The sequence below is a fragment of the Lolium rigidum genome, chromosome 6, assembly GCF_022539505.1.
Source record: "Lolium rigidum isolate FL_2022 chromosome 6, APGP_CSIRO_Lrig_0.1, whole genome shotgun sequence".
Classification (NCBI taxonomy): domain Eukaryota; kingdom Viridiplantae; phylum Streptophyta; class Magnoliopsida; order Poales; family Poaceae; genus Lolium; species Lolium rigidum.
The window spans coordinates 190,692,767-190,705,329 of NC_061513.1; the positions used below are offsets into that span (position 1 = coordinate 190,692,767).

The window sequence follows — 12,563 nt, forward strand, 5'->3', positions numbered from 1 at the left end:
AAACCCACCGGCGGGTAGAGACGGGCAACACCGCAGCCGGAACAACTAGGGTCGCGTGGGCTGGCTCCCAGTCCCTCTCGCGCGACGCCCGCAAAGTTTCCTGGTCGCACCGATAAGCTTATCACAAGACGTGGCCACCACCTATAAGCCCGGTCGAAGGTGTGGATGATGCCCGCTAGCTTCCCGAAGTAGGCACACACGTAGTCACAAATACGAGCCCTCGGACGCCCGTGTTGTCCCGTGAATCGGCCAAAGAGCCGGACCACCCATGATTCGCACGGGTGTCCGAATACAGTGGTGGTCCCGCTTGATCAAGGTAAAGCTAATGAGATCTACGACGATGTGGGGTTCTCACCGCATAATCGGATCGTCCCACCTGTGTTGTCTCGCGTGCCACGCACTCCGGTGATCGCAAGCCGATCCTAAACAAGGCCTAAACCAACACGAGGCTGATCCTCGGAACATCCGCTAGGGGCCAACACTCCGCCCCTATGGCCCCTACTTCTTCTCCCCCTCGTGAGGATCCCTCCTCCGAGGTACCGTCGATTAGGCAACGACAGGCGGCGCAGGCCATCACCCCCGTCAAGGAGCTGATGGCTCGGGAGGCCGCCGCCACCACTTCGCTCATCATCCTCGACGACTAGGCTAGCATTGTAGAAGTCGCGATCCAGTAGGATCGCGCAATTTTGTATATCCCCTATCTATGATCAATGTGAAGAACTATCTATGAATTCTCCCGGGTTTTACATTCTAAAAAATACGGGGTGAAATAAGGGATCTATTAGACGGAATGGTTCATGCGTACCAATTTTTTTGATACAGGGCCCTGTATTCGCTCGATACGGAGTGAGCAAATTGTTGACGTCAGAAACCCACTGGCGGGCAGAGACGGGCAACACCGTAGAGCCGGGAACAACTAGGGCTGCGGCTGGCCCTAGTCCCTCTGAGCGACGGCCCGCAAAGCCTCCTGGTCGCACGCACCGATGTTTATCACAAGGGCGTGCCACCTGACCTATACCTGGTCGTGGAAGGTGTGGATGATGCCTCGCTTAGTTTCCTGCAGGGCACACACGTAAACATTAAATACGAGCCTCGATCGGCTCTCGAGTTATCCCGTGAATCGGCTCAAAGAGCCGATCCACCCATGATTCGGACGAGGTGTCCGAATATATGGTGGTCCCGCTTGATCAAGGTAAAGCTAATGAGATCTACGACGATGTGGGGTTTTCACCGCATAATCGGATCGTCCTACTCCAGGTTGGGCCTCGCGGCCACGCACGGTGATCGTAAGCCGATCCTAAACAAGGCCTAAAAACCAACACGAGGTTGATCCTCGAACATCCTCGCTTAGGGCCAACGAACGACACCCTACGTGCCGCTGGATCCTCCCCCTTTGTAAGGCCTAACTATTGCAGATATCAAACTAATCCTTGTAGAACAAGGAGCAACCGTAACGGATCAGATCTACTAAACTATGACCAAGCGGGGTGCCGCCCCTACACCTAAGATAGGCGTAAGGGCGGCTAGACATGCAAGGGTTGCACTACGAAAGCATGCAGCATGAAGAACAATGCTAACCCTAACATGTCTAAGATAACTACGTTGCTCGCCATCAAAAAGGCTTCGATACGAGCAACGCATGAACAACGTAGGCAGGCTTGTGCTGCCTAGATCGCGAGATGCGATCTAGGAAGCATGATGCTTACCGGTAGAAACCCTCGAGACGAAGGAGTTGGCGATGCGCCGAGATTTGTTTGTGGTTGAACGTTGGTTGTTCTTTATTCCATAAACCCTAGGTACATATTTATAGTCCAGCGGACTTTCTAATGTGGGCGTGCACTAAACCGTGCACGAGTAAGATTCTAACTTCTAAACTAAGATGCGATCTAATATGTTACAGATACATGGGCAATTAAGCCCAACTTGGTATAAAAGGCCGATTCACGTATTCCTTCTATATATATTCTTCACGTCCATCTTGATCGCGGCCCACCTCTGACTTGGTCAAATTCTGGTGATAACACATGCCCCCCTGGTTTTGGAAATGACATTTCCAAAATCATTACGCTTTCTCTCGTCGGGTCATGTCGTGGCAGAGCAGAGCTGCCGCAGAATCCCCATCATGATGCTTTGCCCCTTCCACTTCTCCATGTGGCCGTAAAATTTTCCTGTTGGGCAACATCTCCTCGGAAACTGCTGTGGCATTGAATCTCTCTCATACCCCCTTTGTAATCGTTCCACCGCCACCCCCTTTATTTAACCGTTCCGCACAGTTCAATCCTGCATCTCCTTCGTCCTCCTCGCATTAGCACCAAAAACCCTCTGTGCCGCCATGTCTTCTTCCTCTTCCTCCGAGTTTTCCTACGGGTCCGACTCCTCCCGCGAGACGCCGCCGGAAATTCGTGCCCCGGAAGATCGGGACGAGGAGAGCCATGCCTCCTCCATTTGGTCCGAGGACGACAAGTCCTTGACCAGCGGGGATGAAGATCTTCGCTCCTCGCCGATGGGGAACTGGAGCCACAAAGCGAGGACGACCAGTTCTCTTGGGACGGCTGCCTCACCTCTGAAGAAGAGGGAGAAGAAGACGACGACGACGACGACTCCCTCGAGGGCTACCCGCCGGCGAAGCGCCTCCGCATGTGGTGGGACGACGACAGCAGCGACGACGAAGACGGGGATGAAGCCCCGTGGAGGGCTACGGGAGTAGCGACGAGGAGCCCATCGGCAGCAGTGCCGATGAGAGTTCTGAGGATGACGATGAGGGCAGTGATGGCCCGTAGATTAGGGTCTAATAGTAGTAGATTGGTCAATAGACCCTTCTTTTGTTCTTCCCTCCTTGAGCAATCGGCTCCTCATTGTAAGAAATCCAATATTAATGAAGAATTCCCTTAGCTTGATTTCGCCGATTTCTTTCATGCTGAGTTTGTCGATCGTTGGCCTAATCCATGCTTAGTGACTGATGGTAACGCATCAGTTTCATGATAATCTGCGAGACAGGCCAATTTAGCCATCCTTCCAAGCTAGCTGGCTTCTGCCGATGATGATGACACAACCGATCTTAGCAAGCTGGCGACTTGATCTTTGAGCAGGCGACTTTAAAAGAGCCCTGGAACCGTTTCGGATGCTCAAACTGATGACCCTGTAACAGAACACCGCTCTCCAAACCAGTTGTGTCGCAGGGCTAGCCGATTCCAACCAAATCGGCTCCCTAGAGCAACGACCTTTAGGGCGAGCTGCCCCCCGAGCCTTAATGAAGGCGAATCAGCCATATGTGCCGACATTAGCCTTAACTCATGATGTAGCCCCGAGCAGAGAACCTTCAAGGCGAGCTGCCCCCCGAGCTTCTTCAGTTCTTGCCGGCCAGATCGGCTCCTTCCCTTTGGTGGATCTGATGCGATCCATCCTTGACCTGATCCGCACGTCCAGTGCTGTTCTTGAAGAGAGGATCTAAGTCCTTAGACTACTCCATTGAGGAGCTCTTTCATTAGTGCTCCATTGACCCTCTGATCGTAACAGTTACTCCTCTTAAGTCGATGTCTGCTGCATCGGCTGTGCTCGAAATTTTTCGAATTTTTGAATTTTGGCCGACTAGTGCCTCGGCCCCCATACTCCAATACCCATCACCAAAAGATGAGATGCTTCCGTTGCATATCCTCGTATTTTATCCACCTGGGTGCCCCCCCGAGCCGATTCTGTCAAGAGGATTGATGGTATCGGCTCTGTTGGATAACATGTTGAACCCAAGCGGAACGGTGGGTGGGGATAATTTTGGCCGATTGCTGGAATCGGCCTCCACGTTGCTTGCTCGGTGAAGGTTTTGTAAGTTCCCTTCATAAATTTTTTGGGGCCGATCACAAGGATCAGCCTCGCCACGTTTGCTCATTGATGTGCTCTTGCTACTCGCTCAGGCCGGTAGACCGAACCAGCCCAATCTCTGATTTTATCATGTTGGTGCGCTTGCTGTCGTCCACCTTGGATGTATCGTGTAACCGTGGAGCACTGAGCTTCGTCGGAAGAACGAGTACCATGTTCGTGCCAGCCGATGTTTCATCATCGGCTTTCCTTTGCTTGGGGCGCCACTCCATTTTCCGTGGACGACCCTCTTCATCCAGGGTTCGCTGAACCTTTGCAGCCAGATCAGGCCTTGCCTTCCTCAATGTATGCAAGTATAACCTCTCGGCTTCTTCCAGGCCGCGCAATTGTTGAACCCTGCGTTTTTGGGAACGGCTGAGTCCATCAGGGCACCACCTTGGCCGGTGGTACCTGTCTTCTTCTTCACCCTCGTCTTCTGAATCTTCGAGATCTTCCAACAGAGGGGACTCAGCTCGTTTGCTCTGTGGCGGGAGAGGTCCTAAGCGCTCGAACACGGACACGTTGGCTGCCTCCTTCTTCTTCCGGTTGCATTCCGGGCAATTGCCGATTGTTGGCAATCGGCTCATTCCCTGAATCCCAGCAAGGTGCTCGAAGAAGGGACAATCCCGAGCGCTCGTCCTCATCGCCTTGCTCCCTTGCCTTTCCCTTGGCGCAACGCTCGTGCTCCTCCTCATCGCGATTCTCGCCGACGATGTCTTCTCGGCTTCTCCGGCCGCACGAACTCTTTCATCATCATCGCCGGACCGTCGGCGTTGGTCGTACCGACCCACATACTTGTTGAGGAGGTGATCGGAGAGAGGTCGCCGATATCTTATGTTCTTCACTTCTCCCTCTCGTGACGTAGCGCTTGCCGTCTTGGCGTAGCCGATCGCGTGGAGCGGCTTCCTCTCGTATCTTTGCTATGAGAGCAGCTGCCCTCATCTCCATCCTTGCCAGCCGTGGTGTCCAAGATCTACCATGTTGATATTGCACAGAAACCCGGCCGGCACCCCGCATGGCAAGCATACTCCACCATGTTCACGGCGGGGAAGGGCTGGGTATCGACCTTCATGGCGTACCGGTTGAAAATTAGACGCCCTTTCTCTATCGCCGCTTGGATGTGCCGACGCCACACCCCGCAGCCGTGGTGGCATGGGAGAGCGAGTTATGCCATTTGCAGTATGGCTTTCCATTCAGCTCTTGCGCCGTGGGGAACTTGAGACCTTCAGGTATCTTCAACTGCTTTTCCTTGAGTAGGAGGTCGAAAATCTGCTCAGTCTTGGTCACGTCAAAATCAAATCCCCTGGGCGGGCCTGGTGGCTTTACCCATTTGCAGGACACGGGGGTTCCTCCCCGAGTCCACTCAGCCACTGCTACTTCTTGGTCTCCCGCAGGAACTTCGTCTTCCTCTCGCATCGACTAGGGCTATCGCACGCTTGAACTTGTCTTGGTACAGGTCCGGGTGGCGCTCGTTCATATGCTGAAAGTTTCTGAACCACGTGCGCCGCCGAGGGATAATCTCGCTTGGGAGGCCATGTCCTTGAGCTGTGTTGCAAGGCCCGCTACCGCCAACTCGATCGCTTCCTTTTCAGCTTATACGAACCGAATAGCATCGGTTCCTAAGATTCCCGAAGCGCCGGATGTATTCTCGTCACGCTTCTCCGCGCTTCGACGTAGCCGTGCTAGATCGGCAATGCTAGACTCGGAAGCTTCGAATGATACCGCTCATGGAATTGCTCTTCCAACTCGCTTCCAAGTTTGGATGGAGTTCGGTGGCAGCGATGTGTACCACCCGAAAGCCGATCCCGTGAGGGACCGTGAGAAGAACCTCACGCGCAACTCATCCGACGCTGAGATCGTGCCCAGCTGTGCCAAATATCGGCTCACATGCTCGATGGAGCTGGACCCCTCTGACCCACTGAACTTTGTGAAGTCCGGGAGCCGATATTTGGGTGGCAGCGGGATCAGTTCGTAGCTGTTGGGGTACGGCTTGGTGTAGCCGAACGCTTTCCTTTTCGGCATCATACCGAACTAATCTTTCAGAATTGTACAAATCTGATCCGCCGTGATGGCCGAAGGTGTCGAACCCCGAAGATTCGCCGGGTGGCATACTTAACCAGCCATGCTTGCTTTTCCGGTTCTAAGCCAACTCGCAGGAGCTGGGCTTTGGAGGTTTGTCGGGCGGCGTACTTAGCCAGCCACGACCGCTTCTCAGGATCGGCTCCCGACGTTCCTCCCCGCCGTTCCAGCAGGCCGCTGTTATTGCAGCCTGGTTCGAGAGTGCCCGTGCGTTGCCGTCCGGCACGTATGCGCACGCGTATCCGTGCGGGACCTCCTTAGGTGGCTCGTGCAGGAATTGGTAGTCACTAGGATCACCACCAATCTTGTAGGCGACGTATGCCGATGAGTTCGGCAGTTCCGGTGCTGCCCATGTGAACGGCTGGGGCTGGAGCGGCATCTCTCCTTTGAAAGTCCCCGCAGTCGGTCCCGACGGGGAGTACCGGTGACTCATGATTTCCCGGACGACGCGCGAGCGACACGCTCCAAGGTGTTCACCAGGCTCTCGTAGTGGCGGTGCAGCGAATGAGCCACCATGTAGTTGATCTCCCGCCGCAGCGACCTGGTGCGTTCTTCTGACGGAGCGGACAGGTCCACTCCATCGAGCGCGCCTTCAGGTGTGAAACCCTTCCACCCGACGCCATGGGAGCGGGTTCGGTGGAAGGAGCCGATGAGTTCGGCTCGAGGGTTGCCTTGATCTCGTCATGCTTCTTCTTGAGCTCATCGTGCAGATCCGCGTACGTGACCGGAGTGTCTTCCGCCATCTCGGATGTAGATGGCGATGTCGTGGATGTCGTCGACTGTCCCACCGGGCGTGCCGTAATGTGTTGACGTCGAAACCCACCGGCGGGCAGAGACGGGCAACACCGTAGAGCCGGGAACAACTAGGGCTGCGGCTGGCCCTAGTCCTCTCGAGCGACGGCCCGCAAAGCCTCCTGGTCGCACGCACCGGTGTTTATCACAAGGGCGTGCCACCCGACCTATACCCGGTCGGAAGGTGTGGATGATGCCTCGCTTAGTTTCCTGCAGGGCACACACGTAAACATTAAATACGAGCCTCGATCGGCTCTCAGAGTTATCCCGTGAATCGGCTCAAAGAGCCGATCCACCCATGATTCAGACGAGGTGTCCGAATATATGGTGGTCCTGCTTGATCAAGGTAAAGCTAATGAGATCTACGACGATGTGGGGTTTTCACCGCATAATCGGATCGTCCTACTCCAGGTTGGGCCTCGCGGCCACGCACGGTGATCGTAAGCCGATCCTAAACAAGGCCTAAAAACCAACACGAGGTTGATCCTCGGAACATCCCGCTTAGGGCCAACGAACGACACCCTACGTGCCGCTGGATCCTCCCCCCCTTTGTAAGGCCTAACTATTGCAGATATCAAACTAATCCTTGTAGAACAAGGAGCAACCGTAACGGATCAGATCTACTAAACTATGACCAAGCGGGGTGCCGCCCCTACACCTAAGATAGGCGTAAGGGCGGCTAGACATGCAAGGGTTGCACTACGAAAGCATGCAGCATGAAGAACAATGCTAACCCTAACATGTCTAAGATAACTACGTTGCTCGCCATCAAAAAGGCTTCAGTACGAGCAACGCATGAACAACGTAGGCAGGCTTGTGCTGCCTAGATCGCGAGATGCGATCTAGGCAGCATGATGCTTACCGGTAGAAACCCTCGAGACGAAGGAGTTGGCGATGCGCCGAGATTTGTTTGTGGTTGAACGTTGGTTGTTCTTTATTCCATAAACCCTAGTTACATATTTATAGTCCAGCGGACTTTCTAATGTGGGCGTGCACTAAACCGTGCACGAGTAAGATTCTAACTTCTAAACTAAGATGCGATCTAATATGTTACAGATACATGGGCAATTAAGCCCAACTTGGTATAAAAGGCCGATTCACGTATTCCTTCTATATATATTCTTCACGTCCATCTTGATCGCGGCCCACCTCTGACTTGGTCAAATTCTGGTGATAACACAAATACAGGATCTGTTACACATGCTGTAAGACGGGGAGCATAAACATATTGTTCCAATTGCCAGATGCAAGATCTGTCTTGCGGCAAATGAAGATCTGCGGCATGCACTTATCATATGTGAACATGCACGGAGGTTTTGGGTGGAGGCAGAGTCCTTGATGGATATTAACTTACCAAATCTCCATCCTCTTACTTGGTCTCGTGATATCACGTGCGAGACAAGGTTCCCTGACTCGGATCGCGCCAAGATAATCACTGTTATGTGGGCGATTTGGAATTCTCAAAATAACTGGACTCATGACAAGGGGAATTTTAACCCTGCTCAGTCTGTCAAGATGGCCAAGGAAGCGCTTGCAGTTCTTCATCTCTTCCTGGTTATGGATGGCGGCCACCTGATGGCAATGCAATCAAGATCAATATCGATGGTGGTTTGTCTTGTGAAGCTCGAAGGGGAGGGGTGGGAGGGGTGGCTCGGTCATCTTCATCCTACCTTGGAGCCTGGAGTAAACCCTATCAGGGTATATCTGATCCTCTATTATTGAAGCTCTAGCATTGAGAGATGGTGTTATCTTTGCAAATCTCAGAGGATTTTTTGATGTGGTGATGGAAACAGATTACTTGGAGATTGTCAATCTTTGGAATTCTCGTCATGACTGTCGCTCGGTCGTGGCACCAGTTTTATAAGAAGTTGGAGAGTTAGTTCGTAGTTTTAGTTCGTTTACTATTTAGCATGTTCTTCGGTCGGCAAACAATCCGGCTCATCTTTGTGCTAAGCTAGATTGCACCTTGATAGGGACGAGCAGCTTGCTTGATTGTATCCCTGAGTTTCTGGTGGTCAGTCTTCACGCTGATCACTCAGGCTCCGTTATAGCTGAATAAAACTCTCCGAATTCCCCGGAAAAAAAAATAAGACGGGCAGCCAAGGGATCTTGGCGTCGGATCGGAACGGAACGAGCGGCGGCTACGGGATCGGAAGAATAAGACGACAGAGCTCTATAGTGGCTGCAAAAGGCGGAACGGCCGGCGTTGTCGGCAGCGTGGGTCGGCGCCGCCGAGAGGGGAGGTCGGGGCGGTCGCGGCGTGCGTCGCCAGCAGCCACAAACGCGAGGAAGGGCGAGTATTCGGTTCCTCTCCTAAATTGCTCCACGTGTCTCCCCATCCACACGAAACCCTAGCAGCCGAATCGCGATCCCCTCCCCTCTCCGATTTCACCCCTGTGATCGTCGATCGGATGCCGATGCCGCACAAGAACAAGAGGCGCCGCCGACGCACGAGTCCTTCTCTTCAACAACAACTCTCCCGCCCGCGCCTTACTGAAGAAGATGGCGCATCTGATTCCCTTGTCGATTCCGATAGCAGCAGCCGTGTGGGGGATGGAGGCTCTCCGCCGCCCGATCTCCCCGACGAGCCTGTTGTGTCCTCACCAGAGCCAAGGTACTCCTACCATGAAATGATCGCCATGCGCCTCGCTCGATTGCGGTTACCAGACGGCACCGACGGCTCCGACTTGCCCGGTTTCCCTTCCAGTGAAATTCTCCTAGCCCTTACTCGTACATCTTTCCACACTGATGAATCGCGAGCTGCTTGGCTAGAATACCAGTGCCAGATTTTCTTGAGCGAGCCCCGCGGACCAGATGGAGAATCATCTGATTCCCCGTCCCCGCCCCTTGTTGACATGGGGGGTTCCACTTGTACTAGTACTATACCGGACATTGGTATCACGGATGAGGAATACATGGCAGACTGTGAAACACTAGCGGCTCGCATCCCTGAAATTGACACTTACCATGAACTGGAACAAGACGAGACCAACAAGCTCCATCTCAAGCATGCACTTTATCGCATCAAAGCTTGCCTGGTTAGTTAATTAGTCCCGTGCCAATCCTCCTCCTATCTGTTTGTTATTATTAATCTATCATCATATATACTACACGCATGGAAAATCATGCCCTCTTATGTACCTACTCCATCTCTTGTGTAGCTGTTGAAAGGAAAGCCACTTGACGAGCTGGATGATGTTGAATTGGAACACAAGTACCCTCCAGAGTTCATCGTGGAGAACAATTACTTTTTTCACTACGTCCGAGATGGCTTATTTGGTTGGTATTTTGATACTGACCTCTGTTACAAAAAGTACTTGACCGACTACCAGCGGCTAGTCCTTTTCAATGATGTAAGTATATTGTGTATTCGCTAGATTTATATTTCTGTGATGCGTCTACATTTTATCTGTAACCACGCATGCAGTTGGTAACCAGTTTCTTATTGGTTTTCCCTTTGAATGGACAATATCAAAAAATTGCTTAATCTCTCTTTGAAAGATCAGACAGTTAAGGAAATATCAATGTAACTTCCTGTACAAGGAATTTATGTAAGCAACCTCTCAGATCAAGTAGTGGCATAAGTTTCTTGTAGAAACTCAACAGTAAAACTAGGAAAATTGCAGCATTTGGAGATTGATTCCATATTAGAATATGGGTGCTTGCATAATTAAATTGGGGTAAAATAGCTGATCATAATACAGGCAATCTACAATAAATAGAAAAACCAGACCTTTTTTGCTATTTTTGCCATGTTCGAGTATGTGTTATTTACATCTTCCTGCACTGCGTAAGTACTCTTAAGAGCATCCTGTTCGCTTATGTCCAGTGCTTGTTATTCTCAGGGTATGTTGTTTTCCTGTTGTTGTTTTTGGGTGCAGGGTGGCGATGAGTATACAAGCTGGAAGAGATACGTAGAATATTATAGCACCCCTGAAGCTGATAGAGATTATCTCCAGTACTGGGAAACAATTGTGAAGGAACTTAAAGTATGCCAATTATCAGCTAGTTCAAGTTTACAACTTTGCTCAGTATTTTTGTTTTCTTGGACTAACAACGTTTGTACTTGACAGTGGTTTGAACATCATGTGCTGATAAAGGAGTCTTCTTATGAGGTATATGCATATGTGACCTCCCAAAACCATGAAATAGCAAAAAAAAAAAATATATGTATAAACGTTGCAGCAACACAATAACTTTCCTGTTCTATTATTTAGTGGGCGGAAATACGTTCAAAGGCTATGCTCCAAGCACTTAGGATCGCTGTTGGGTTTCCCAATATGACTATGGAACTGGCAGCTATTGGTTTCCATGTATGATTCCTTTGTCCCTTGCTCATTTAGATGTTCAGCCCTAGTTATGGTTGTATTTGACAATTGCATTCTTTTGATTTAATTCAGGAGTATATATGGAAGACGCGCATAAATCTCATGTTTGTGAAAGATCTTGATGGTATCTTTTTGAGATTTGGAAGCGGATCCATGAGGATCATCAGGTCAGCGTTGTACAATAGTCCTTTCAGAACTCAACATTGTTATTTTTACTGATGATTGTGTTTTGTGATTACTTTCGCTACTTACCTTAGTGTTGTCTATTTTTCTTTGGACATTGTTCAGCTGCGTTTCAGAGATGCTCTGGATCAAGTTTATCGTGAGAATTTGTTTTCAGCACATGACCGCAGTATGAAGTATGAGCTAACTTATGGCGATTCCCAAATGGAGCTAAAAGTAGGTTTTTCGTTCCACAGATGTTCTATATGTGCATTCATTTTATTACAATCAGCATATCTCTTACAATGCAAATTGATTTGGTCTTCTTTCTTTGTAGTTTCGTAAGTGCACGGAAGGCATTAGTCACAGTGTAAGTATAGTATGGTGTTTGTCTAGCATCCATTGGTTCCTGTTATATTCTCGTGTGTGATCTTTTTTCTTTTGTGTCTCTAGGTTCCAAAGTATAAAGCTCGTGAGCTGATTGCACATGCAATTCGTTGGACGGTATGTTGGATAGATATTGTCAAACAACATTGTATCGACTTGCAGTTTTGTATGTAGTAGCTCACTCTTTCCATTTCCAGCGTCGGTCGTCAGGAACGTATGAGCAATATGCCAGGAAGAAGCTGAGGATTGCAGAACTGTTGGGATTGATTTCCAAGGACAAGATAGAAGCTGCGTAGTTTTGTTTGTTGCTCGGTCTCTTTTGATGTCTTGGCGCTGGTTCCTTGAAGATTCCAGGCTGCCTTATTCCTAGCATCCTAGCAACGTCTGTTATTTACCTATGCATGGCGCTGGTTCCATAAAGATTCCAGGCTACCTTTTTCCTAGCATCCTAGCAACGTCTGTTAGTCTGTTACGGATCTATGTATGGAGAAAATCTGACTACCTTTTGTATGTTCTTTCTTTTACGATAGGTATCTTGTCTCACATTTGTTACGGATGTACCAGCAGAGCGAATTGTTCAAATGTCATCATGAAATATTGCTGCAGAATAAAGTATTCCAAACCGTAGTTGTGTGCCCATTCCGCCTTTTTTCTATTTGGGATCATCACCGCTGTTTCATCAGTAGGCGGATGACACCAATTCCTATTTTTTTACCCTTTTGCATGATACAAGGGGAAAATGACATTAAAAAAAGACGCTAAATGCTAGGCCTATTTATGTGCACGTACGTGACTATCTGATTCTAAGAAATGCCGAATCTACTTGGCAAAGGGGCAGTTTAGAGTGAAGTGTGCCTCCATCTCAAGAGTTTGATCACAAGAGGTGCAAGCATCATCCTATTGCATGCCAACCTCTTGCACGAAAGCTGATCTGCCATCCAATTTTTGTTTTGCAAGAGTAGC

The 12,563-nt window shown here is 50.3% G+C and overlaps 1 protein-coding gene across 1 annotated transcript; it reads left to right on the plus strand.

Annotated features, from left to right (window-relative positions):
• Window positions 1-9,109: 9,109 nt before the first annotated feature.
• On the plus strand, window positions 9,110-11,896 carry LOC124663649. Its single transcript, XM_047201323.1, has 10 exons — window positions 9,110-9,761; window positions 9,885-10,076; window positions 10,605-10,712; window positions 10,797-10,838; window positions 10,941-11,036; window positions 11,124-11,218; window positions 11,309-11,450; window positions 11,551-11,583; window positions 11,667-11,717; window positions 11,798-11,896. The coding sequence occupies exons 1-10, from the start codon at window positions 9,135-9,137 to the stop codon at window positions 11,894-11,896; spliced, it is 1,485 nt and encodes a 494-aa protein (XP_047057279.1). The 5' UTR covers window positions 9,110-9,134.
• The last annotated feature ends 667 nt before the right edge of the window (window positions 11,897-12,563 follow it).